Source organism: Trachurus trachurus (genome assembly GCF_905171665.1).
Source record: "Trachurus trachurus genome assembly, chromosome: 22".
NCBI classification, from domain to species: domain Eukaryota; kingdom Metazoa; phylum Chordata; class Actinopteri; order Carangiformes; family Carangidae; genus Trachurus; species Trachurus trachurus.
The window spans coordinates 11,971,657-11,999,626 of record NC_139907.1 but is presented as its reverse complement, the minus strand read 5'-3'; the positions used below and the strand labels follow the sequence as shown (position 1 = coordinate 11,999,626).

General features: G+C 41.7%; 4 protein-coding genes across 5 annotated transcripts; all 4 read right to left on the bottom strand.

Moving 5' to 3' along the window:
- Positions 1 to 1,539: 1,539 nt before the first annotated feature.
- Positions 1,540 to 3,895, bottom strand: gadd45bb (growth arrest and DNA-damage-inducible, beta b). Its single transcript, XM_083998949.1, has 4 exons — positions 3,759 to 3,895; positions 3,101 to 3,202; positions 2,764 to 2,980; positions 1,540 to 2,552 (listed from the first exon to the last, which is right to left on the bottom strand). The coding sequence occupies exons 1-4, from the start codon at positions 3,794 to 3,796 to the stop codon at positions 2,448 to 2,450; spliced, it is 462 nt and encodes a 153-aa protein (XP_083855075.1). The 5' UTR covers positions 3,797 to 3,895; the 3' UTR covers positions 1,540 to 2,447.
- A 669-nt stretch (positions 3,896 to 4,564) lies between these two features.
- LOC311005969 (interferon-induced protein 44-like) lies at positions 4,565 to 10,015 on the bottom strand (the record flags this gene model as incomplete). The annotated part of the gene is made up of 12 exons (XM_083998570.1): positions 9,960 to 10,015; positions 8,773 to 9,275; positions 8,602 to 8,653; positions 7,613 to 8,109; positions 7,438 to 7,489; positions 6,517 to 7,013; positions 6,339 to 6,390; positions 5,630 to 5,825; positions 5,400 to 5,552; positions 5,121 to 5,292; positions 4,897 to 4,997; positions 4,565 to 4,807 (listed from the first exon to the last, which is right to left on the bottom strand). The coding sequence occupies exons 2-12, from the start codon at positions 9,257 to 9,259 to the stop codon at positions 4,565 to 4,567; spliced, it is 2,502 nt and encodes an 833-aa protein (XP_083854696.1). The 5' UTR covers positions 9,260 to 9,275; positions 9,960 to 10,015.
- Positions 10,016 to 17,018: 7,003 nt separating this feature from the next.
- On the bottom strand, positions 17,019 to 19,605 carry LOC311005968 (interferon-induced protein 44-like; the record flags this gene model as incomplete). Its single annotated transcript, XM_083998569.1, has 7 exons — positions 17,019 to 17,258; positions 17,345 to 17,445; positions 17,573 to 17,744; positions 17,852 to 18,004; positions 18,120 to 18,315; positions 18,825 to 18,876; positions 19,125 to 19,605. The coding sequence occupies 7 exons, from the start codon at positions 19,603 to 19,605 to the stop codon at positions 17,019 to 17,021; spliced, it is 1,395 nt and encodes a 464-aa protein (XP_083854695.1).
- Positions 19,606 to 23,400: 3,795 nt separating this feature from the next.
- Positions 23,401 to 26,520, bottom strand: LOC311005385 (interferon-induced protein 44-like; the record flags this gene model as incomplete). Of its 2 annotated transcripts, none has more annotated exons than XM_083997771.1 (7): positions 23,401 to 23,757; positions 24,400 to 24,500; positions 24,635 to 24,806; positions 24,914 to 25,066; positions 25,182 to 25,377; positions 25,872 to 25,923; positions 26,040 to 26,520. In XM_083997771.1, the coding sequence occupies 7 exons, from the start codon at positions 26,518 to 26,520 to the stop codon at positions 23,497 to 23,499; spliced, it is 1,416 nt and encodes a 471-aa protein (XP_083853897.1). In that variant the 3' UTR covers positions 23,401 to 23,496. The 2 variants fall into 2 exon arrangements, with proteins under 2 accessions (XP_083853897.1, XP_083853898.1); XM_083997772.1 differs by having other exon boundaries at positions 23,401 to 23,700.
- Positions 26,521 to 27,970: the final 1,450 nt, after the last annotated feature.

The following is a 27,970-nucleotide window of genomic DNA, read 5'->3' as shown; positions in this document are numbered from 1 at the left end:
TTAGCTAATGGATGCTGATGTCAATGTGGTGGTTGATAATTTTAGAAAGATATTCATGGTCCAGAAATGATTTATCCTAAAGATTTTGGAGGTCCCTCACTTTTCCTTTAGGTCAACTCAGTAACCAGCTAACTTTTCATTTTTGCACCATTATGATGTCAACATTTTTATTTGTGCAACACTTTTGTTTATGACTAAGTGTCTACAAAACTAATAAGTTAATTTTAGCATGAGATGCCTGAGATGCTAAACTTAAAACATTACACCTGCTAAAAATTGGCATGCCAATGTTGTTTTTAGGCATTAGTATGTATCTCTCATAGCACAAGACATTGCAGTCACGAGAATGGCTGCAGGCTCTTAGACGTGTTAATTATTAGCTGCAGTTTATTGAATTTCTGTTGTTTTTTTCCTTTCTTTTTCTCCTGTGTAGGTAGAAGAGGTCTGGCCTTTTCTCACACTGATTGCAAAGATACATAATGCACATGTACACACATGCACACAGGTCCAGTGGCTGCATTGTATTGCACACTAAAGACAGTAAACAAAGAGCATGACTAGGTAAAGCCTCCCAGTTGGGTCATTCCACAAGAATGCCATTGTAACGAGTCTTGTGTCTCAGGCTGTCTGTGTACGATTTGAAGCTGGAGTTTCAACAGTCACGAGTCTCCTCCAAGTTTCAAACCATACTTCCCCCAGATCCCTCTACTAAGTCATAGCCAATCCGATTTAGGGTGGATGAGCCACCACCAATCAGAAGCCAAGCCCCCTCACTAGCCACTCCCCTGTCCAGCTGATAGTAAACAAATGGGAGGTCCATGTGCCTGAATGTTCCCTCTGTCCTCAGAGCTGTGAACAGACATGTGAGAGCAGAGGGTGGGGCGGGGAGCAAAACAGAGTGAAAAGAGGGCAGTGCAGACTAGGACAAACCACTTATGCCGTGTTGCATGAACATCCTGATCCTGATACCTGATCATGAGTAGATACTGCAGAAAGGGTGGGGTTACACTAACAGTAATTTGCACATGCTTTGTAGCTTGCATCTGCATGTTTAGTTCCTCACATGACGCACAACTTGCACGCCAGGAAGAAAACATGCAAATGATTCCTGAGAAACCCAGCCTGAGGTCTTGAGGGCAACTTGCAGTTTCCTGTAAATTCTTCTCCTGCTTCTTGTCTTGCAGGTACAATTAGTCTGCATTAGCTGGTTTGGCCTGTTTGTCTTAATACAATAAGTTTCATTCTCCACCCCAGTTTACCTTCTTGTAACTGACCTGTGTTTCCTTCAGCAAGAAAGCCTAGCAGCAACTTTATTCAAACCTGTTAATGACAAAGACTTTGCCCCAAGTGCAGTTTTTTCCCCCATTACTTCAACTCAAATGTAAACTGTAGTTGCACAATGTGTAGTTGTAGTTGTTTCTATTTGTTCCGTGATGCACACTTTGTTATGAAATTTGATAGAGCCATTAATTATGATCAGAATAATTTATTGACTTACATAACAGAGCAAAAAACAAAACATACAATAAATAGCTACTTAAACAACTGATAAAGTCAATAAATTAATTATTTAGAACGGTGTGTACCTCTCTCTTGAAGGCACAGCGATATTGATTGCTTTTGTGTTCTGTACAATCACAATATGAAATCAGCACAATTCAATCTGCATACACCTCTGACCAAAACACATACTGTTCTGAGGCCTTTCTGCAGCTTTTGTTTTTTCTTGTTCTAAGTACTGCAATGCCAATAAATCCTGTGTGACTTTTTCATCTCAGTTTCCATGGCGACGAATCCTACGCAGGTTCAGCTGATCATTTCAGGAACACACACACACACACAGCATGCGTAGTCTTTGCTAAAGTGCTAAAGAAAGACTCAAGAATTTTGCATGCATACCACACATTCACACTCTCTCTCTCCCTCTCACACACACACACACACACACACACACTCACACCTTCTCTCCTTAGACCTCTCCCATGTTAGAATACACAGGAATGCCGGGCATAGTTTCACCGCTACAGCATTCCTGCCTCTGTCCGTAGTAATACACAGACATTCCAGGAGCAACAAGTTTGGGTGTGGAAGTTTGGTTTCAAAGCTATTACTCCTCCTGTGATTAATGTCACACCCCGTAAACATAGTGCTAATGACTATGTTTGCACAAGCAGAGGAACGTGATAGAAGCCCATTATATTGTTTTACTGCCAAGGCAAAAAAACAATGCGTCCTGAGTGGGAATCTGCTTTTCTGTCAGTCTGTATCTTTTGCACAAAGCAAACCACAGACCCACAGTCTCCAGCCCGACCGTGTCACTGAGTCATGAGTTCCTGCTTGTCCTCAGTCAGGTCGGCCTCAGTCTCAGTCCCCTATGGGACTTCAGATCCTTCAGTTCATCAGTATCTGAAGACAGAAACTGTTTCCTGTTTTGGATTCCAGACCCTTCAGCGTTCCTGCAGGACCAGTTCAGGCACCCACTGGTTGAGTCTTCGGCTCTCCTGGCAATAGGTCCCCACTTCTTGTAGCCTGCAGTGGTCAGCCTGGGGGTTCTGAAACAGGAAATGTACAACATCAAATCCATGGTCATATTTGGTCATTTGATCTGCAGAGTTATTTACAACTCAAAATGCAAATTACAGATAAGCTGAAAGCGCTATAAAAGTTTATTGAGTTATGAAGCTACTGCATGGAGATAATCTGTAATAATGCAGTTCCACTTCCAGTTATATAAGAGCAAACTGCTATACTGAGTCAACATACCGTAACCAGCATGCAGTGAAGGTCACCGTGCTCTTCCTGGTTTTGGTTGGCATCCACTGCCCCCAGCAGCTGGTGGAGCCTCTGAGCACCAGAGACTCGCAGGATGGTGATGCCGCTGTCGCAGCAGAACGACTGCAGCAGGGTGAAGTGGATCTGCAGCGCCACATCTTCTTCATCGTCAGTTGCCAGGACACACAGGACCACATTGTCTGGATCCCTGAGGAGAAAAGCAGAAAATGAGAATTGTGTGAGTTGCAGGCAGATGCTGGCACTCACATGTCTGAGACAGTTGGGTCGTAAAGAAAGAGAAACACCGAAGTAAATAGCTCCTACTCACGCATTAAGAAGTTTGGCTGACTCATAGATGCCGATGGTGAGACAGTCCTGTTTCTGAGCCGTTACAAGCAGCTCCTCCAGAGCCAGACCTACTGATTGCATCCTGGGAGGGGAGGGGAAGAGTGGAGGGGACACAGAGCAGTTAGACTTTTGTATTTTGCAGTAAAACAAAACTACAGTCATTTCAAACAGTCAATGGAAATATCACACGTTTCTGCAGTTATATTGAAGGCTCACGACTTATAAAATAAAGATATAAATACAGGTTGTATATAATCTACACATGCACCTCACTGCAGGCTGCGCAACATGCATGCACAGATCTATGCAAACACATCCTAAAATTTGAATGCATGACTTTTTAAACTAAAATTATTCATGCATCAACCTTTTACATAAATTTAATTTAAAACTTTTCATGTTCTCAAACATTGCTAGGTTAATATATGTTAATTGTATGTTAATATAGCAGCAGTTCTGGCTCTGAGATATCGCATTTGATGCTGAAAATCTCTGCACACCAGCTTGTCTCTCATCCAAGGGGGTCATAAGACAGGACGGTCCTGCAGCACACGGTCTCTACCCACATGTGCTCACAGAGACACAGAACTATCGACGCATCTGACGTGAAGTTCACAAATAGGAGCGAGATCTCTCACCTGTTCTCGATGGATCCGAAGCTTTCCTCTGGAATCATGTTTGAAAATCACAGATTAATCCCAGTGAGAAAAAGCGAGAAAAGTAGTCCGGTTATTTGAATTCACTCCGCCAGTGTGTCCTGTGCGTGCAAGAGGCGCGTTTGTTGTTGGCAACGTTGCGACACACTCTTTATACCGGGGCTGAGAAGAGGGCGGCACCGATACTGGCTGAGTTTTGCAATTGGCTCCAAGAAAAGACAGGATAATCTCAGAACTTCTCTTTATCATGCGGGTTTATTTATGTGGTTGCATTGAGTGATGACTTTTCACAACAGAGAAGCGCATTTGCTTTGTCATTCTGACTTAAGGGTGTGTAACATTACAGTGCAAAAAAACAATGCTCTCGAATAAATTCACTAACAAATGACATTTGAAAGGGAAAAACAACCCTATATGTGTTGGAAACAGTTGTGCAACATGATCCTGTTTCTTATAACGTCCCAAGTTTCCATAAATGAACACCAGTGATTATGAAATTATGACTGACACCTAGTGGCTGACTGAGGGAATTAAATTTCTGTGGAAAGTCATTGTGAAACTAAAAGTTACATGAGTTTCTAATAAGTCGTACAGACCTGTTACCTGACAGCTGCACATTTTTTTTCTCCTCAGGTTTTTCAAAGCAAATGCAATAAAACGTTGTCAAGGTGAAAACAACTAGAGAGAGCTAAACAGACTACAGCCAAAGTATGAACATATTTGGTTTGCTAAAGTCTCTGATACCTGAAACTGTAAAGTTTACAAAACAATCTCACATTAAAGTCAGTTTAATATCTTGTTTTTTTTTTTTGTGGCTCATGGTTGGATCTGTAGAGGTCCGACTGCTCGTTCACCTCTGCATCTTCAGTATCCAAGTTCTCAAAGAAGTTGTCTGCGTAGTTCAGCATCCGCTCCACGGCAGTAAAGAGCAGTATGTCAGTGTCCTGGTCCAGCTCCAGCTCTTCACTGTAGTTCTTCACCGGCAGAATGCAGGACAAAGGGATACCAAGAGACTCACTCAGCTCCCGTGCCTGGGAGGCAACAAGACACATGGATTAAGTTACCAACAACAGCACAACAAGTCGACACCTAATTTAGTATGCATCTGTGAAAGTGTTACCTTCCTCTGGATGTAAACACTGCGATAAACATTCTTCAAATCTTCTGCCACTAGTGGACAGGCCTCATCTACTTTGGTCATCAGAAGTATCTGAGGGATACCTGCAAGAGATAAGAGAAGGAGACGAGGAGAAGATAAGATGAAGACTTCAAACAATAGCAAATATGTAGATTTATATTGATACAGTTTAAATACTCAGACAATAACATAATTCAGTTGCTAACCGAGTTGGTTGGTCTTTTTACGGATGGCAGCAAACTTGTCCAGCATCTTCTGGGTAAGGAGAGAGACCTTGCATGTGTCCACCACATAAACCACACAGTGGACTTTGTCATTGAGGGTGACATGCTTCTTGTAGCCAGGAGCAGTCTCCAGGAGAGGAGCAGAGGGGCTAAACTGGAAGAGAAACAAGCCATCCATCATTAATTACCAAGTAGCTTTATTTCTAAGATGAAATCAGTGACATAACATGGAGGAAACAGGCTGGTAGTTCTTTGAGAGACCTGGTAGCGATCCTTGATGTGACCCTTGAGGATGTTAGCCAGGTCCTCAATGTCCAAACCAGCCTCAGGATTTTCCTCCAGCCCCATCGTGTCGCACAGGACCAGAGGAACAGCTTCACCACCTTTCCCTGCTTTGATGGTGTAGGTGCGAAACTACAGACATGAAGTAGAAAGACAGCAGTCAGCGGATGTGAAGCCAGAGAACAAGACGTTGAGCTCTTTTCCAGTACCTGAGTGGTCACGCTCTTCCCTGCTGTGCCAGCGATGGCCTGGGACGTCATGTTGCCTCGAAACGCTGAGTTGATGGAGTTGAAATAGCTCGACTTGCCAGCCCCAACCGGACCCACCAATAACACCCGGGCTTGATTAACTGTTTTGATGTCTGTCTGATAGCTCTGGATAACCTTCATCAACTGCTGCCTTCTCCTAAAAGAAACAGAAATTAGTTTACAAGGTTTGGGTCTACATCGCTGGAGATACTGGGGCCCAGAAGTCCTGAAGAAGCAGTTCTGCTCAGGGTTTGTATCATAATCTCTTGTCAAAACAGTGGGTGAGGTTATTGTTGTTTATGCTAATGTTGGCAGTAATATCACAACATACAAAAAGCTCCTTTAAAGGTACTAGAAGGAGCTTTAGAGCTTCAGTGGTGCTACAGCAGTATTTTTCCAAGGTGTTTCCCATTTGTTTGTATCATGCACACATGAGGACACAGGCAGTGTCATGTGACTGACCTTGTTGCTATTTGCCTGTGGGGATGCAGCAATGTGCCAACAGAAGCAGTAAAGAAGAATGCTAATAGCTCTAATTAAGATGATCGTTTTCTGAGAAAGAGTAACATGTTTGTCCTAGGATTAAGTATAGACTATGTGTTAAAGTGATTGTATATGAAACATCCACATGATATAGTAATGACATAGGTTATCACAGACTTCTACATACTCTGCAGTCCACTGGATGTTCCTCCATGGTTTAGCCAGCAGATCTTCCAAACCTGCAGGAAAGACATTGATTGTTGGCTTATTTGACATCAATTTTCATTCACTTCACTAATTCAGTATTTTTTTTTTAAAAACAGTCATGTTTGTTTGACCAATATAAAGTGCTCTCTGTCACACACCTTCAACACGATACACTTCAAACTCAGTCAGCACCAAGTTGCCTCCGTGCATCGCTTCTGCCTGAAAGACAAAGCTTATCCCTGGGTTGGACAGGAACTGAGGTTTGTCCTCATGCAGGAACACCAAAGCACCAAAATCAGGACCGGTCGATACATCGGTGAAAGCAACTTGTCCGGTGATACCGGCCACCCTCAGGGGTTTATTTTCCCCTGCAGTGATGCTGTAGAGGAACGCCTGCTCGTCATTGATGCCCTGCTGGCTCTGGGTGTAGTCCTTGGAGGTGTACGCTCCAAAAACCACCTCATCACTGTTGTAGGCAACAATGACAGTGGGTCCCTGTCTGTCACAGTGGGCGTGAAAAGCAGCAGCATCAAAGCCGTGGACGCTGGCTTTGTGGAGCAGCTGGAGTCTGACGTGACCGAACAGAGAGTGCAGCTTCTTCTCCTGATCCTTAGACAGACTGGACTTGACCACAGGCATGATGGAGGGTAGACACCTGAGGATGCAACAGAGGAGCTGACAATATGCATTTATTTATGTAGTAGCACAACATGTAAAAAGCTCCTTTAAAGGTACTGTGCGGAGTTTTAGACATTCAGTGGTGCTGTATCACAATCTCTTCACAAGGATGTTCCCATTTTGTTTGTATTGTGCACACATGAGAACACAGTCAGTTCCATGTGATTGACCTTGTTGCTATTTGCCTGTGTGGATGCAGCAGTGTGCCAGCAGGAAGAAGAACACCAACAAAGATAGGTCTATTTAAGATGGTTGTCATTTTCTGAGAAAGGAGACTAATTCAACATGTTTGTCTTTAGGATTAAGGATATAGGGATGTGTTTAGAGTGATTTTAAAGGATATATCCACAGGATACCTTTAAGTAATGACAGAGGTTATCACAGACTTCTAGGCTACATACTCTGCAGTCCACTGGATGTTCCTCCGTGGTTTAGCCAGGAGATCTCCCAAACCTGCAGGAAAGACATTGATTGTTGGCTTATTTTACATCAATTTTCATTCACTTCACTAATTCAGTATTTTAAAAAAAACAGTCATGTTTGTTTGACTAATATAAAGTGCTCTCTGTCACACACCTTCAACACGATACACTTCAAACTCAGTCAGCACGAAGTTGTATCCGTGCATCGCTTCTTCCTCAAAGTCAAAGCTCTTCCCTGGGTTGGAAAAAAACTCATCTTCGTCCTCATGCAGGAACACCAAAGCACCAAAATCAGGACCGGTTGATACATCGGTGAAAGCAACCTCTCCAGGGATACCGGCCACCCTCAGGGGTTTATTTTCCCCTGCAGTGATGCTGTAGAGGAACGCCTGCTCGTCAATGATGCCCTGCTGGCTCTGGGTGTAGTCCTTGGAGGTGTACGCTCCAAAAACCACCTCATCACTGTTGTAGGCAACAATGACAGTGGGTCCCTGTCTGTCACAGTGGGCGTGAAAAGCAGCAGCATCAAAGCCGTGGACGCTGGCTTTGTGGAGCAGGTGGAGTCTGACGTGACCGAACAGAGAGTGCAGCTTCTTCTCCTGATCCTTAGACAGACTGGACTTGACCACAGGCATGATGGAGGGTAGACACCTGAGGATGCAACAGAGGAGCTGACAATATGCATTTATTTATGTAGTAGCACAACATGTAAAAAGCTCCTTTAAAGGTACTGTGTGGAGTTATAGACGAACTATAAAACACAGGTTGATCTTTTTTCTGTTATAAATTAAATCTTATCCTCAACTATGTACACATGTATAACTGTATCACAATCTCTTCACAAGGATGTTCCCATTTTGCTTGTATCATGCACACATGAGAACACAGTCAGTTTCATGTGATTGACCTTGTTGCTATTTGCCTGTGGGGATGCAGCAGTGTGCCAGCAGGAAGAAGAACGCCAACAAAGATAGGTCTATTTAAGATGGTTGTCATTTTCTGAGAAAGGAGACTACGGTAATTCAACATGTTTATCTTTAGGATTAAGGATATAGGGATGTGTTTAGAGTGATTTTAAAGGATATATCCACAGGATACCTTTAAGTAATGACAGAGGTTATCACAGACTTCTAGGGTACATACTCTGCAGTCCACTGGATGTTCCTCCGTGGTTTAGCCAGGAGATCTCCCAAACCTGCAGGAAAGACATTGATTGTTGGCTTATTTTACATCAATATTCATTCACTTCACTAATTCAGTATTTTAAAAAACAGTCACTTTTGTTTGACTGATAGAAAGTGCTCTGTCACACACCTTCAACACGATACACTTCAAACTCAGTCAGCACCAAGTCGTTTCCGTGCATCGCTTCTTCCTCAAAGTCAAAGCTCGTCCCTGGGTTGGACAACACAAAGTCAGGTTCGTCCTCTTCCACCAGGAACGACAAAGCACCAAAATCAGGACCGGTTGATACATCGATGAAAGTAACCTCTCCAGGGATACCGGCCACCCTCAGGGGCTTATTTTCCCCTGCAGTGATGCTGTAGAGGAACGCCTGCTCGTCATCGATGTCCTGCTGGCTCTGGGTGTAGTCCTGGGAGGTGTACGCTCCAAAAACAAACCCAGCAGCGTTGTAGGCAACAATGACAGTGGGTCCCTGTCTGTCACAGTGGGCGTGAAAAGCAGCAGCATCAAAGCCGTGGACGCTGGCTTTGTGGAGCAGGTGGAGTCTGACGTGACCGAACAGAGAGTGCAGCTTCTTCTCCTGATCCTTAGACAGACTGGACTTGACCTCAGGCATGATGGAGGGTAGACACCTGAGGATGCAACAGAGGAGCTGACATTATGCATTTATTTTACTTCTTTTGATAACTTTATAAAATGCAAGTCACAGGCATTTAGTGTAAAAACAATTTATCTTCTTTTGTAACATTTTACGAACTTAAATTAACATAAGTCCCAGACCTATGGTCGTCTTGTGCGATTAAAGTGTTACTGTGGATATGACATGACAACATAACAGAAAATAGACAACACATGTCCAATAAATAAATACAATAATAAATGACATAAAACAAATCTGAAAATAAAAAGAATGATGAACTTCAGTAAAATCTTGAGTCATTTAATTTAATTTGTTAAATGTAGGCTTTGAGTTAAGTCATTTTCAATGTTTGCCTCCTTTAACTCATTACAAGGTTTACTGTGTCAAGCCTTGATCTCAGCTAAAGAACAAGGTTAGCTAGCAATTACGGTGGCAATTTAGAGGTTCAGTTTTCCCCCGATAAATAAATGTTAACAAGTTACAGAGCTGAAGAAAAAAACCGTTTCTACTACTACAGCAAAAGGATCAAATATCGAGTAAGCTGCTGAAAAGTAGGCTAGATAATTAATTAATTTGTGTCAAGTAGGATAATTAGCCTGACACTGCAAGCGAAAGTAACTTTTATCTAAAACCCAAATGAACATCAAAGATTGATGTAATGAACGTTAAAACTCACCTGGAGCAAAAGTGGTGTAGTGAAGAAGACACAGCAACTGCTGTGGTTCAGGTGACCGTGTGTTTCAAACTTTCAAACAGTGAAAGAAGATTTTCCCACAGCACATCAGACACGTGGTGTAGGTTACACACCCCTTGAAACTAACGTTACGCCCACAAAAGCAGGTCCACAGGTCAGTGGAGTAAGCCTTGCCCTGAGGACTTATTCGTTTTTTTTTTATGAAGCAAGAGAAAGTAGATACCAACATCACATTAGGCTACGTAAAAGTGTGCTTGGTTTAGCTCTTGAGCCCGAGCGCCCCATGTCGAGGGGGCAGCCTGAGGTGTGCGCAGTATAGACGATCTTTGTACATGCTAGGAAGCTCCAATACTAACATAAATAGCAAGCATACCAAAAATGATGGAGAACACAGCTCGAACCCATAGACTGTAAAAAGCTCGAACCCCAAGCAATTATATGGACAGAACAGCGCAGATTCACTTTTGTGCTTCTTCTCATTTCACCATACACACTGACGACGTGTCATATGAAAGCAGAGACTGACTACAAAGATGTCTCCCCCATCACCGTGCGACGTAAACACGGCAGTAACAAACTAGCAGCCAAAGAGTAGCGAAAATAAACTCCACAGAATCGTAAAGTGCATCTTACCTTTGCTGTTTTGTGGTCAGCAGTTATATTCCAGCTCGAAAAAACGCTGCTAGTTTGATAGCTTGTTTGTCATATAGCAAACGTGCTGGCTGTTTACAAAGGGGTGAAGTGTGTCCTCTTGACATATACGATCTTTGGGGTTGTTTCTGCATCGTCATTACTGCGCCGTCACATGACTGCGCAAACGGCGCGAAAACGACCCCCGCGAATCGCGCCCAGGAAGTTGCGTTTTGCCATGGATGATCCATGATGTTAGCTCGACTCGGATTTTCAAAACAATGGCAAGCGGAAAAAAGGAAAGATGTTCAGCAGAAGAGGTTCTCCGTATGCTGGAAGGAGATAGTGGGGCCAATGTTTACCCTGAGGAGTGATCTAGCGACGATGAGGATTTACTCTCACAGCTGGACGGTGATTGTGGCTCTGATGAGTCTGATTAGGCTAGCGGCCTACTATATTACATTGAAGAGGTACGTAGGCTATTCTCTCTCTTTGTTATGAATAACTTATTGAATTTGTGTTAAATAGCCTAATATATATCCATCCATCACATTGCCTCATTAACCTTATTGTTTCTGCTATGATTTTACCTTATTGTTAGGCTACTTGTTGGTTTAGATTTCATTTTCAAAACGTTATGACAGTCCAATATTCTGTGTTTTAGAACCCGAATATTGACGGGTATTTCGCACACTGATGATGATGATGGTGGTGGTGGTGATGATTAGACATCTTCTGAGCCTTCTGGCCCTAAAATTAGATGATGATGATGATCATGATCATCATCATCAAGGTTCCCAAACTTTACTTTACTATAATGAAGATGACATGTGTGAACCAGCTTCATCCACCACATCCGCTGCACTGACCATCACTCCAATAAGCAGACGCCGTGCATCTGCTCCTGAATGTGTCCCTCCCCCTCAGCAACAGCCTGCAAAATCTACCCGCACCTCTCAGGTGAAGAGGCGGCGTGCTCTTCTTCTTCCACCACCATCTCCCAAATCTGACTCAGGCTCAACACAACCCAAGAGAAATGTGAAGAATAGCCGTGGTAGGTCTGCCTCTTCTGCTTCAGTGAGAGAGGAAGAAGAGGAGGAAAGATGGAATAACAAAGAGGAGAGGGACACAAAGCCAAACTCAGTGAGATTCGACACCACAGAACCATGGTCTCCCCTGTCACTTTTCCGACTCTGTTTTAACATTGCTGCAGTGCATGCGATAATCAACAACACAAATGCCAATGCTGCGAAGAGACTGCGGGCTGGACTTAAGTTCAAATGGACGCCTCTGGCTGACAACGACTTCTGGATTTTCATGGCCATTATAATTTTCACAGGCTATATCTTTACCTCAAAGATCTGACTACTGGAGAAAGGAATGGCCATATGGGTTTTCTTTTCCAAGCGACAGGATGAAAAGGGATAGTTTTGAAGCAATCATGTTCTCACTGCACCTCAGCGATCCAATGGAGGACGAAGAAAACGAGAGAAAGAGGAACCAGGGGAAGAGTGAATCCACCACAGCTCAAGGTCTGACCTTCTCTTCTGTCTGGGATCTGCTGCCATTCCACACACTTGGTGGGGGCTACACAGATAATTATTACACCAGCCCTGCCCTGTTTGAGGAAAAAAAAAAAGAGATTTGCTGCTGTGGGACCATCAGGAAAAATCGGGCCGGATTTCCAAAGACTGAGATCAACACCCTGCCTAAAAAGGCTGAGAGGGGAGACATGCGGTGGTTGAGAAGAGGAAGTCTTTTGTTTGTCAAGTGGAAGGACACCCAGGAAGTTAACCTCTGCTCAACTGTCCATGAAGCCTTTAGTGGACAAACTGTGAAGAGGAGGGTGAAAGAAGCTGGTGCGTGGAAGATAACAGCTGTGTCTGTACCCAGTGCTGTCCTGGACTATAACCGCTTCATGGATGGTATTTGTCTGACGCACTGATCAAATATTACAGCGTCCACCACAAGTCAATGAAGTGGTACAAGACCTTTTTTTTCATTTCATTGACATTGCAGTCGTGAACAGCTTCATCCACCGCAAGGAGCTCTGCAAAAAAAGAGAAGCTGGCAAAAGAAATGCTGGACTTTGGTGGCAGCTCCACACCACCACCTCCACATCCACCACCAGTCACCAGCTGCATGCCAATGTTTTATGGTCCCGATGATATTGAGGGTGATGACAAAAGAAAATACTGCCAGTGGTGCCATGATAGTAACTGGGCACAAACGTGTCAAGACCCGCATCTACTGCAGGAAGTGCCAGGTCCCTCTCTGTTTTGTCAAGGACAAAAACTGTTTTGTGGAGTGGCATGATGCTAAAACCAAACCCTGTTCTGTCCCTAGGGGGCAGCACTGAACCAGTGGCTTGTGTATATAATTGTAAATTTGTGATATTTATAGATTTGTGATTTGTGCACATTGTCAAGTTCTGTTCCATGTGAAAATTTTACCCACTTGAAAGGGATGGCATCCACCTACAGAAAACTGGATCCATGAAATGGCTTCTTTCCTGGACCTTGTGCACCACTTTATTATTTTGGAGCTGCACAGCATGTTCACAGACATTCTGGTTTACTTAGTTGCAGTTACATACAGAATTGCATACAACATGTAGTTAATATAATCCTAGTTATTGTATATAGTATCTGATGTATTTCTTTTATGCTTGTAAAACCCTTTTTATATACAAATTTCTATGCATATGTTTCAGTAAAATATCTGCTCCAGTTGGAGCCAAACTTCATTTCTGTTGTATGGTCTTATTTGAGGTCTTAGTATGATGTCTGTATAGTATAGAGGCCTGGGTGAATTTTCAAAATGAGTCAAAAACAGTTGTATTTGGATGTAATGTATAACCATAGTTCACCATTAGTGAAATATAATTATATAAGTCTGGTACCTGAGAAAAGTCAAATTCCGCCTGGACATAGGCCTGTGTTAAAACAGATGTAAAATTGCTTAGGTTCATTTTTTTAGCATCTACTTTTGCACAGTTATTGATCAGATATCACTTTACTACATTCAAGATCAATTAGGATAGTATCCATCATTCAAAGGTAGTTTTCTAAATAATGTGTTTTTTGATTAGGCAGAGATAACATTTTACATTTTCTACTGTGTTCCAAATTAATTTATGTTGACACAGTAACACATTTTGACACTTATTGGAAATCTCACAAGTCTTAGCTTTCTTTTGAGACCAATTTATTAATACAGTAATAAATGTATTTATACAGTCCTTGTAGTTGTGAAGACGTACTCTATTTAGGTAGTTTGAGTAAGTAATTTTGGACAGGAAACAGCAAAAATAGGCCTTGTATGGAAAAGGTTAATAAAGTTTATAGATTTTATGTCACTAGCAGCTGGTAAAGCAGCAAATGTGAAGTTCCAGGGGAAACATCGGTGCAAAGTGTTGTGTTGTGTTGAAAAAGGCTTTTGAGTGGTTTCTTAATCAAACTGTTCAGAAAACAGCCACATACACCATCATATCACCACTGTCACCAAATGGTATCCAAGCCCCATCCACAGCTGTCATGTCACTAGCGTAAAATGCTAATATTATAAGAAAAGTTAAGGTATCTATTTTGATGGCTCTGTAATTAATAAAATAGCTGTAAATTGACCTGCTGCTTTGATCGATAACAGGGACTGTAATGTTACAGTATGCATCCTCGATCACTGATCCTAGCTGTCGTTGTCCTCTCATCTACAGACTATCCCGAAGAGCTAACGCTAATGCTAAAGTTATACACTGGTATCAATATTTTCACATTTATTTATACTAGCTAACATTCCCACTAAATAAATTGGTAAAGACTTGTTTAAAATTGGTAAAGACTTGTTTAATAACGTCAGAGTGAACATTAATTGGATACAAAGATAAAAATGCATGCTTACCTGATATTAAGAGATAATGTGCCAGGTGCAGAGGTCTCAGTGGTCTCCCGATGAACAGTAACTCGATGACTTTTCATTAATCTTTCCTGGTCAACTAGAAAACAATGGCTTTTCAACAACATGTCCCAGTCCCAGTCGGTCAGATACTGGCTGAGTTGAGCTGAGAAAAGAAAATCTCAGGACTTCTCTTTATCATGCAGATTTATTTATGTGTTTGCATTGAGTGATGACTTTTCACAACAGAGAAGCGCATTTGCTTTGTAATTCTGACTTAAAGCAGAAGTAAGTGATATATTTGTGTTAATATAAGTCTTAAATAGTTATATAATATATATTATTATATATTAAATAGTTAGTTACGAGTGGCCGTTATAGTGACTTTCACCGGTAAAACAGGTCGGAAAAACACGAGTGGGTTGCCTGGAACGCTACAAAGTCTTAAGTTGTGACTTGAAGCTGTAATTTACGATTTCAAAAGCCTGCCTGGAACGCAGCATTAGCGAAAACGACCGGACCACTTACTTCTGCTTTAAGGGTGTGTAGCATTACAGTGCAAAAAAACAATGAATTAATTCATCAACAAATGACAAGTGAAAGAAAAAAAACCTTATTGGAAACAGTTGTGCAACATGATCCTGTTTCTTATAACGTCCCAAGTTTCCATAAATGAACACCAGTAATTATGAAGTTATGACTGACACCTAGTGGCTGACTGAGGGAATGAAAGGTCTGTGGAAAGTCATTGTGAAACTAAAAGTTACATAGATCATCATACAGACCTGTTACCTGACAGCAAAATGCAATAAAATGTTGTCAAAGTTAAAACAATGTTAAAGGGACAACGAGGAGTTCCTATTTGGTTATAAAAAAGTCTCACGTTAATGTGGATGAATCTACGCTACCCACACTTGTTAATGGGCCCATTTTCGATAAATATATCGTTTTGTCTCTATCGTTATTTTGTTCTTATTAGTGGTGGTGGAAATGCTGGTCGAGCCGACCAGCGTTTCCTTACTTTAGGTTTTGTGGCGAGTCATGAGAATAACGCAGCCGAATCGCCGTTTACCGTCGGAACTACGATGGTATGTGATCGTCTTTGAACCTCTGACTTTAATTCTTGATGAATGAAAAGATGAGTCCGTCTTGCGCCAGTCAAAGAATTATACAGTGCGCGCGGAGGCTCATTAATGTAGTGTGAAAACGCTTCGCTTTTCCAAAACTCCTCGTTGTCCCTTTAACGAGTGACAGAAAGCATTTGGTTTGGTAAAGTCTCTGATATATGAAACACAGGGGTGGAAAGAGTACCCAAAAAAAATCTACTCAAATAAAAGTTCTGTTACCTTGATGAAATTTTACGGATTTTCATATAATGGCAGCAGATAGAGTTCACTTTTGAACTCTATCCGCAGCAAATCTCGCACATCTCTCACAGCCACTGGAAGCTACTATAAGGCTAAAAACAGAGATCAAATTAAGAGATCGCGGCTTCGGGACACTTAGGTCACTCAGCACAGACGAGCAGTATGGAGGTTATTTGGATGTTTCATAATGTGTGTTTTGGACGATTCAAAAGTGAGCACTATCCACCGCCATCATATGAAAATCTGTTGCCAGCCGGACCCCTCCTGGAACTCTAAAAGCGTTTTGATAACTCTGAAAGTTCTCTGAACCCTTCCTTGGCATGACAGTGAGTAGAAAATTGGTGATTGATTTTGGGTGAAGTATCCCTTTAAGTTAAATTTTAAAAAGAACACAAAAAAACGAAAGTAAATGTAAATCGTTACTTTCCACCCCTAGGTTTACACAACAATTTCACCTTAAAGCAGAAGTAAGTGATATATTTGTGTTAATAAGTCTTAAATAGTAATATCTTCCGACAGCAATCACTTACATAGAGTGTTTGGTCTGAAACACGGGTCTGTCAGTCACTCTGCTCTGCTCTGAGCCGAGGAGAAAACATTTATCGTATCCTACAGTTTTTATCCAATGAGGAGAGAGAACGGCATGCAGGGCTGTGTGTGCAGCCAAGGGACGCCGTGAATGTGGCGACGTAGGGACGAGGACTGTTATGGTGCGTTCAAGGAAACTCGTATTTTTCCGACCGTGAAGTCGTACCAGTTCGATCTGGTACGAGTTCACCGGTCGGAAGTTACGAGTGGCCGTTATAGTGACTTTCACAGGTAAAACAGGTCGGAAAAACACGAGTGGGTTGCCTGGAACGCTACAAAGTCGTAAGTTGTGACTTGAAGCTGTAATTTACGATTTCAAAAGCCTGCCTGGAACGCAGCATTAGCGAAAACGACCGGACCACTTACTTCTGCTTTAAAGTCAGTTTAATATCTTGTTTTTTGATAACAATGTCTCAGAATCACTGGGGTTGATGCACAATATTTAAGTGCATTACCCTTTACGTGAAACCAGTAGAATTATTTATTATTTTGTCTTTAGTTGCTAACATGGTCTCCCTAACTTTCATTCAATGTGTTTAATAGACAATCTTGTAGGACTGAATCAGTAAGGTTTGGACTGTTGCGGCTGTTGGTTGGATCTGTAGAGGTCTAACTGCTCGTTCATCCCTGCATCTTCAGTATCCAAGTTCTCAAAGAAACTGTCTGCATAGTTCAGCATCCGCTCCACGGCAGTAAAGAGCAATATGTCAGCATCCTGGTCCAGCTCCAGCTCTTCACTGTAGTTCTTCACTGGCAGCACGCAGGACAAAGGGATACCAAGAGACTCACTCAGCTCCCGTGCCTTGGAGGCAACAAGACACATGGATTAAGTTACCAACACCAGCACAAGTCGACACCTAATTTAGTATGCATCTGTGAAAGTATTACCTTCCTCTGGATGTAAACACTGCGATAAACATTCTTCAAGTCTTCTGCCACTAGTGGACAGGCCTCGTCGACTTTGGTCATCAGAAGTATCTGAGGGATACCTGCAAGAGATCAGAGAAGGAGACAAGGAGAAGATAAGATGAAAACTTCAAACAATAGCTTGCAAATATGTAGATTTACATTGATACAGTTTAAATACTCTGACAATAACATAATTCAGTTGCTAACCGAGCTGGTTGGTCCTTTTACGGATGGCAGCAAACTTGTCCAGCATCTTCTGGGTAAGGAGAGAGACCTTGCATGTGTCCACCACATAAACCACACAGTGGACTTTGTCATTGAGGGTTACATGCTTCTTGTAGCCAGGAGCAGTCTCCAGGAGAGGTGCAGAGGGGCTAAACTGGAAGACAAACAAGCCACCCATCATTAATCACCAAGTAGCTTCATTACTAAGATGAAATCAGTTACATGACATGGAGGAAACAGGATGGTAGTTCTATGGGAGACCTGGTAGCGATCCTTGATGTGACCCTTGCAGATGTTGGCCATGTCCTCAATGTCCAAACCAGCCTCAGGATTTTCCTCCAGCCCCATCGTGTCGCACAGGACCAGAGGAACAGCTTCACCACCTTTCCCTGCTTTGATGGTGTAGGTGCGAAACTACAGACATGAAGTAGAAAGACCGCAGTCAGCGGATGTGAAGCCAGAGAACAAGACGTTGAGACTCCATTACGATCAGCAGAGTAGTTTAATGAATACAGCTCTTTTCCAGTACCTGAGTGGTCACGCTCTTCCCTGCTGTGCCAGCGATGGCCTGGGACGTCATGTTGCCTCGAAACGCTGAGTTGATGGAGTTGAAGAAGCTCGACTTGCCAGCCCCAACCGGACCCACCAACAACACCCGGACTTGATGAACTGTTTTGATGTCTGACTGATAGCTCCGGATAACCTTCATCAACTGCTGCCTTCTCCTAAAAGAAACAGAAATTCGTTAACAAGGTTTGGGTCTACATCGGTGGAGATACTGGGGCCCAGAAGTCCTGGAGAAGCAGTTCTGCTCAGGGTTTGTATCATAATCTCTTGGCTTGTAAAACAGTGGGTGAGGTTATTGGCAGGACTGGTAAGTAAACAGTTAAATGCTAATGTTGGCAGTAATATCGCAAACATACAAAAAGCTCATTTAAAGGTACTGTGTGGAGCTTTAGACCTTTAGTGGTGCTATACAGCAATATTTTCACAAGGCGTTTCATGTGATTGACCTTGTTGCTATTTGTCTTGGGGATGCAGCAGTGTGTCAGCAGAAGCAATGAGGAAGAATGCTAATAGCTCTAATTAAGATTATCGTTTTCTGAGAAAGAGTAAACTAACTCAACATGTTTGTACTTAGGATTAAGTATAGACTATGGGTTTAGAGTGATTTTTTATGAAACATCCACATGATATATAGTAATGACAAAGGTTATCACAGACTTCTACATACTCTGCAGTCCACTTGATGTTCCTCCATGGTTTAGCCAGGAGATTTTCCAAACCTGCAGGAAAGACGTCAATGAGTTAGCTTACTTTACTTTTGTCATCAATATTAATTCACTTCACTAAACAAGACAAAATCACTCTTGATCCACATTTTTCCTAATTCAGTATTTAAAAAACAAAAAAACAGTCAGGTTTGTTCGACTTGAAACAACACAAAATTCAAGTAAAGACTGCAGAGATTGGCTGTTATTGCTGTGTAATAACTTTCCATATTTGATGATTAAAAAGTGCTCACTTCACACACCTTCAACACGATACACTTCAAACTCAGTCAGCACCAAGTCGCCTCCATGCATCGCTTCCGCCCGAAAGCCAAAGCTCGTCCCTGGGTTGGACAGGAACTGAGGTTTGTCCTCATGCAGGAACACCAAAGCACCAAAATTAGGACCGGTTGATACATCGGTGAAAGCAACTTGTCCATGGATACTAGACACCCTCAGGGGCCTATTTCCCCAAGGAGTGATGCTGTAGAGGAACGCCTGCTCGTCATTGATGCCCTGCTGGCTCTGAGTGTAGTCCTTGGAGGTGTACGCTCCAAAAACAAACCCAGCAGCGTTGTAGGCAACAATGACAGTGGGTCCCTGTCTGTCACAGTGGGCGTGAAAAGCAGCAGCATCAAAGCCGTGGACGCTGGCTTTGTGGAGCAGGTGGAGTCTGACCTGACCGAACAGAGAGTGCAGCTTCTTCTCCTGATCCTTAGACAGGCCGGACGTAACCACAGACATGATGGAGGGTAGACACCTGAGGATGCAACAAAGGAGCTGACAATATGCCGGAGATCTAGTACAAACATCAGTAAAAAAAAAAAAAAAATATATATATATATATATATATATATATATATATATATATATATATATATATATATATATATATATACATATTATTATTATTATTTTATAACTTTTATTTATAAAATGCAAGTCACAGGCAAACAATTTATTTTCTTTTATAACATTTTACGAACTTAAGAACATAACTGAACAACCCCCCTTCCCATGGTCCTCTTGTGCTACAGTACTGTGGATATGACATGACAACATAACAGAAAGCAGACAACACAAGTCCAATAAATAAATCAAACGATAAATGAAATAAAACAAATCTGAAAATAAGAATGATGATGAACTTCAGCTAAATCTTAAGTCATTTATTTAATTTGTTAAATTTCAGCTTTGAGTTAACCCATTTTCAATGTTTGCCTCCTTTAACTCTTCACAAGGTTTACTGTGTCAACCCTTATCTTTACCACAGCTCAGCTAAAGAACAAGGTTTACGCTAGCAATTACGGTGGCAATTTAGAGGTTCAGTTTTACCTCAATAAAAAAATGTTAACTGGGCTGAAGAAAAAACATTTCTACTACTACAGCAAAAGGATCAAATATCAAGTAAGCTGCTGAAAAGTAGATAGTACGTTAATGGATTTGCATCAAGTAGGAGAATTAGCCTGACACTGAAAGCGAATGAAACTTTGATCTAAAACCCAAACAAATGAACATCAAAGATTGATGCGAACAAATCTGTTACAAATGTCACACATCTGGTGCTGGCAGATGTTCCTGTGGACCAAACTCACCTGGAGCAAAAGTGATGTGGTGAAAACACAGCAACTGCTGTGGTTCAGGTGACCGTGTGTTTCAAACAGAAGTTAAAGTAGATTTTCCCACAGCACACTGTGGTGTACACCCCTTGAAACTACGCCTACAAAAGCAGCTCCACAGGTCAGTGGAGTGAAGCCAGATTGCCCTGAGGATTGATTTGTTTTTTTTTATGGAGCAAGACAAAGAAAGTAGATAAGGGAACATCACATTAGGGTACATAAACAACAGTATGCTTGGTTTGTTATGGAGTTGATATGTCTTATTTGTGAGACCAGATTGACACCCAGCATGCGTTGTGGACTCAGGCAACTTTACTTTTTACTCATACTTGAGCTACAGTACCTTCAGCTGCCACTGCAGTTTAAGGGTTTTTTGCTACTGCTGCTTGTGAACTTTGACCACACAATCACTCATAGCTCTGTTAATAAAGTTTATAGATTTTGTGTCATTAGCAGCTGGTAAAGCAGCAAATATGAAGTTCCAGAGGAAACATCGTGCAAAGTGTTGTAAGTGTTATAATATGTAGGCCTACAATCTCAATTTTCAATGCAATTAAAATGAGAGTTAGGCTACTGTTCTGACAAGTGCTTAAACCAATGCTAAATAATCAATAAACAACTTACAAAGGATGTAAATCACAAATTTTTATTTAGACAGTGCCAACATTAATGCTGCTAGACGTCCCAGATAAATAAGACAAAGATATTCAAAGTAACAAAATAAAAACAGCCAAATAGTGTCTGCTGGAAACAATGGCATTTAGCTACAATTGTCCGAACATGAAAACACAGCTTGTGTTTCCTCTTATAAGATCCCTGTGCAGTAGGTGTGTGATTTACCTCAAAATTGTCCTGTGAGGCTTGTGTTTTACCTTTTCCAGAGTTCTGTGAGGTGTACTGTAGGTGCATGTTTATCTTTTTCTGGGTATGTGTGGTGTTGTGGAAATTTGTTAGGCAAGATCTGAAATAAAGATGTTGAGATCGACTGTCTTTTAAGGGTTTTATTCTTTGCAAAGAAGGTTCTCAGTCAGAGTGCAACACAGTCTGCAAGGAATGGAACAAAAAATACACTGAACAGAGGAGTTTTGTAGAATCTGTCACACCCCCCCACAAGTGAACTTTATCTTGCTGAAACAGATTACAATGTACACCAAGGTCAGCAACAGGCGTCAAATACAAGAATCAGGCGATGTTAGGTGAGAACATGCACAACATGTATCTCTCTATTGTATCAGACAGAGAGCACAAATCAGTAGAAATTAATAAACAAGTAGGCCTACACACTAAAAATTACGCTGGACAGTCCTGATTTAAAGGAATCTTCTCGGTCAGGGAGAGATGAGCGTCATCTTGCTGGTCATTGTTCCTCTCCCTGGCTTTATTTCAGTGTTGTTCATCTAAAACGACAAACCAAATAATCAAAATAAATCAGGGATGTACAATAAGACGACATGCTTATAAAGCTGATAATGAGTCTCTAATGGTTTACTGTGGCAATGTCAGTCTGTCAGAACAACATGTGGAGTTAAGAGCAAGATACGAGATTGAGCTCACTGACCTATAGGAAGTCCCATTCAAAGTCCATGGGGTTCTTCAGCAGTTTGGATACGTGTGTATCACTGTTAGACATCTTCTGGACCTTTGTACGTGTCTTGGTGACACCTTTCCCTGGATAGCGTCTCTGGGTAGTCTAGCTAGACAACTTGCAGAGCAACAGTTTGATTTCATACACCATCATATCACCACTGTCACCAAATGGTGTCCAAGCACCATCCACAGCTGTCATGTCATTAAGTTAGCGTAAAATGCTAACATTATAAGAAAAGTTAATTTTGATGGCTCTGTAATTAATAAAATAGCTGTATATTGACCCTATACTGCTTTGATCGATAACAGGGACTAACGTTACAGTATGCATCCTCGATCACTGATCCTAGCTGTCGTTGTGTCCTCTCATCTACAGTTAACAAAGGCTAGTATGCTAAAGTTATACACTGGTATCAATATTTTCACATTTATATAGCTAACATTCCCACTAAATAAATTGGTAAAGGCTTGTTTAATAACGTCAGAGTGAACATTAATTGGGTACAAAGATTAGATAAAAATTAATGTGCCAGGTGCAGAGGTCTTACCACTCAGTGGTCTCCACTGATGAACAATGTGTTATTGTGAACAATAACATAATAACTACTCAATAATCATTCCTGGTCAACTATAAATTGATGGCTTTTCAACGTGTAATTTCCCGGTCGGTCAGATACTGGCTGAGCTAAGAAAAGAAAATCTCAAAACTTCTCTTTATCATGCAAATTTATTTATGTGGTTGCATTGAGTGATGACTTTTCACAACAGAGAAGCGCATTTGCTTTGTCATTTTGACTTAAGTATGTGTAACATTATAGTGCAAAAAAAAACAATGATCTCTGAATAAATTAATCAACAAATGACAAGTGAAAGAAAAAAAAAACCTTATTGGAAACAGTTGTGCAACATGATCCTGTTTCTTATAACGTCCCAAGTTTCCATAAATGAACACCAGTAATTATGAAGTTATGACTGACACCTAGTGGCTGACTGAGGGAATGAAAGGTCTGTGGAAAGTCATTGTGAAACTAAAGGTTAAATGAGTCATACAGACATGTTACCTGACAACTGTACAGTTTTTTCTCCTCAGGTTTTTCAAAACTAATGCAATAAAACGTTGCCAAGGTGAAAACAACTAGTGAGAGCGAAAAAGACTACAGCCAAAGTATGAACATATTTGGTTTGCTAAAGTCTCTGATATCTGAAACTGTAAAGTTTACAAAACAATCTCACCTTTAAGTCAGTTTAATATCTGCATTAACTGAAAGTGAGTCAGTTAAGTGAAACAACAATTGGTTATTTTGTCTTTAGTTGCTGTCATGCTGTTGAAAAACTGCATTAAATGTACTCATTTTCTCCAAACCTTTCATTTGATGCGTTTGATAGACAGAATGACAGCAACTAAAGTTGGTTTGAATCACTCTGTCTTTCAAACAACATTATGTTCAGTATGTTCCCTAACGACGGGGAGTGGTTGTTGGTTGGATCTGTAGAGGTCCGACTTCCCGTTCACCTCTGCATCTTCAGTATCCTGGTTCTCAAAGAAGTTGTCTGCATAGTTCAGCATCCGCTCCACGGCAGTAAAGAGCAATATGTCAGCATCCTGGTCCAGCTCCAGCTCTTCACTGTAGTTCTTCACCGGCAGAATGCAGGACAAAGGGATACCAAGAGACTCACTCAGCTCCCGTGCCTGGGAGGCAACAAGACACGTGGATTAATGCTGCCTTCATGTGCTATGGTACAGATGGTATTTTCCACTTGTGACCTGGTATTTACTAGTGCGTTGTGTTCATGTGCTTTTGTTGTTGTACAGAGAAAATAAAGATGGTGGATACACAGATTCAGACTTGTTACTTGGGTAAAATCATAGATATACACACGTGCGACATCTACATGTATGGGGTGAAACAATCTTGGATTGCCTAGTTCATCTCTTACAGCAAGAAGATGAATTATCAAAACTCAAACGGTAAATATTAATATTTATGGAGATTTAGCACTGGCTATTTGGCTAGCTTTTTAAAAGCGTACATAAAGTGAATAGCTGCTAACTGTTTTCTAAAGGCTTGCCTTGCTTACCATTAACGAATCTTGCGTTGCTCGCCGCCATGTTGAAAAGGTCAAAGGTTATTCTCATCTCGGCAACTCGGGCATCAAAAAATTCTACGAGTTGCCCAGTGGAAAATACCACATGAGAGGGTGTTCATGTGCACTTTTCAAGTCGTCTTTTGGTATTTACCATAATTACCATAGCACATGAAGGCAGCATTAGTTACCAACACCAGCACAACAAGTCGACACCTAATTTAGTATGCAACTGTGAAAGTGTTACCTTCCCCTGGATGTAAACACTGCGATTAACATTCTTCAAGTCTTCTGCCACTAGCGGACAGGCCTCATCTACTTTGGTCATCAGAAGTATCTGAGGGATACCTGCAAGAGATTAGAGAAGGAGACGAGGAGAAGAAGGGATGAAAATTTCATCTTTTTCAAAATTGCTTGCAAATATGCAGATTTACATTGATACGGTTTAAATACTCTGACAATAACATAATTCAGTTGCTAACCGAGGTGGTTGGTCTTTTTACGGATGGCAGCAAACTTATTCAGCATCTTCTGGGTAAGGAGAGAGACCTTGCATGTGTCCACCACATAAACCACACAGTGAATCCTGTCATTGAGGGTGACATGCTTCTTGTAGCCAGGAGCAGTCTCCAGGAGAGGAGCAGAGGGGCTAAACTGGAAGAGAAACAAGCCATCCATCATTAATTACCAAGTAGCTTCATTACTAAGATGAAATCAGTTACATGACATGGAGGAAACAGGCTGGTGGTTCTTTGAGAGACCTGGTAGCGATCCTTGATGTGACCCTTGCAGATGTTGGCCATGTCCTCAATGTCCAAACCAGCCTCAGGATTTTCCTCCAGCCCCATCGTGTCGCACAGGACCAGAGGAACAGCTTCACCACCTTTTCCTGCTTTGATGGTGTAGGTGCGAAACTACAGACATGAAGTAGAAAGACAGCAGTCAGCAGATGTGAAGCCAGAGAACAAGACGTTGAGACTCCATTACGATCAGCAGAGTAGTTTAATGAATACAGCTCTTTTCCAGTACCTGAGTGGTCACGCTCTTCCCTGCTGTGCCAGCAATGGCCTGGGACGTCATGTTGCCTCGGAAAGCTGAGTTGATGGAGTTGAAGAAGCTCGACTTGCCAGCCCCAACCGGACCCACCAATAACACCCGGACTTGATGAACTGTTTTGATGTCTGACTGATAGCTCTGGATAACCTTCATCAACTGCTGCCTTTTCCTAAAAAAAAAAAAACAGAAATTAGTTTCCAAGGTTTCGGTCTACATTGCTGGAGATACTGTGGCCCAGAAGTCCTGAAGAAGCAGTTCTGCTCAGGGTTTGTATCATAATCTCTTCTCTTGGCTTGTAAACTCAACAGTAGGTGAGGTTATTGACAGGACTGGTAAGTAAACAGTTGGTTATGCTAATGTTGGCTATATAGTAGTAGCATAACATATAAAAAGCTCCTTTAAAGGTACTGTGTGGAGTTTTAGACATTCAGTGGTGCTGTATCACAATCTCTTGTGGTTGCAGCAGTGTGCTAGCAGAAGCAGTGAAGAAGAAGAACGCTAACAAAGATAGGTCTATTTAAGATGGTTGTCAATCATTTTCTGAGAAAGGAGATTAGTTCAACGTGTTTGTCTTAAGGATTATTGGGATATGTTTAGAGTGATCAAAGGAAATATCCACAGGATACCTTTAAACAATGACAATGATTATCACAGGCTACATACTCTGCAGTCCACTGGATGTTCCTCCATGGTTTAGCCAGCAGATCTTCCAAACCTGCAGGAAAGACATTGATTGTTGGCTTCTTTGACATCAATTTTCATTCACTTCACTAATTCAGTATTTAAAAAAACAGTCATGTTTGTTTGACTAAAGTGCTCTCTGTCACACACCTTCAACACGATACACTTCAAACTCACTCAGCACCAAGTTGCCTCCGTGCATCGCTTCTGCCTGAAAGACAAAGCTCTTCCCTGGGTTGGACACAAACTCATCTTCGTCCTCATGCAGGAACACCAAAGCACCAAAATTAGGACCGGTTGGCACATCAGTGAAAGCAACCTCACCAGGGATACCGGCCACCCTCAGGGGCTTATTTTCCCCTGCAGTGATGCTGTAGAGGAACGCTTGCTTGTCAATGATGCCCTTCTTGCTCTGGGTGTAGTCCTTGGAAGTGTACGCTCCAAAAACAAACCCAGCAGCGTTGTAGGCAACAATGACAGTGGGTCCCTGTCTGTCACAGTGGGCGTGAAAAGCAGCAGCATCAAAGCCGTGGACGCTGGCTTTGTGGAGCAGGTGGAGTCTGACGTGACCGAACAGAGAGTGCAGCTTCTTCTCCTGATCCTTAGACAGACTGGACTTGACCTCAGGCATGATGGAGGGTAGACACCTGAGGATGCAACAGAGGAGCTGACAATATGCATTTATTTTACTTCTTTTGATAACTTTATAAAATGCAAGTCACAGGCATTTAGTGTAAAACAATTTATCTTCTTTTGTAACATTTTACGAACTTAAATGAACATAAATCCCAGACAGTGTTACTGTGGATATGACATGACAACATAACAGAAAATAGACAACACATGTCCAATAAATAAATACAATAATAAATGACATAAAACAAATCTGAAAATAAAAAGAATGATGAACTTCAGTAAAATCTTGAGTCATTTAATTTAATTTGTTAAATGTAGGCTTTGAGTTAAGTCATTTTCAATGTTTGCCTCCTTTAACTCATTACAAGGTTTACTGTGTCAAGCCTTGATCTCAGCTAAAGAACAAGGTTAGCTAGCAATTACGGTGGCAATTTAGAGGTTCAGTTTTACCCCGATAAATAAATGTTAACAAGTTACAGAGCTGAAGAAAAAAACCGTTTCTACTACTACAGCAAAAGGATCAAATATCGAGTAAGCTGCTGAAAAGTAGGCTAGATAATTAATTAATTTGTGTCAAGTAGGATAATTAGCCTGACACTGCAAGCGAAAGTAACTTTTTTCTAAAACCCAAACAAATGAACATCAAAAATTGATGTAATGAACGTTAACACTCACCTGGAGCAAAAGTGGTGAAGAAGACACAGCAACTGCTGTGGTTCAGGTGACCGTGTGTTTCAAACTTTCAAACAGTGAAAGAAGATTTTCCCACAGCACATCAGACACGTGGTGTAACACCCCTTGAAATTAACGTTACGCCCACAAAAGCAGGTCCACAGGTCAGTGGAGTAAGCCTTGCCCTGAGGACTTATTCGTTTTTTTTTTATGAAGCAAGAGAAAGTATACCGTAAGTGAACATCACATTAGGCTACGTAAAAGTGTGCTTGGTTTAGCTCTTGAGCCCGAGCGCCCCATGTCGAGGGGGCAGCCTGAGGTGCGTGGATGCGTGCAGTATAGACGATCTTTGTACATGCTAGGAAGCTCCAATACTAACATAAATAGCAAGCATACCAAAAATGATGGAGAACACAGCTCGAACCCATAGACTGTAAAAAGCTCGAACCTCAAGCAATTATATGGACAGAACAGCACAGATTCACTTTTGTGCTTCTTCTCATTTCACCATACACACTGACGACGTGTCATATGAAAGCAGAGACTGACTACAAAGATGTCTCCCCCATCACCGTGCAACGTAAACACGGCAGTAACAAACTAGCAGCCAAAGAGTAGCGAAAATAAACTCCACAGAATCGTAAAGTGCATCTTACCTTTGCTGTTTTGTGGTCAGCAGTTATATTCCAGCTCGAAAAAACGCTGCTAGTTTGATAGCTTGTTTGTCATATAGCAAACGTCCTGGCTGTTTACAAAGGGGTGAAGTGTGTCCT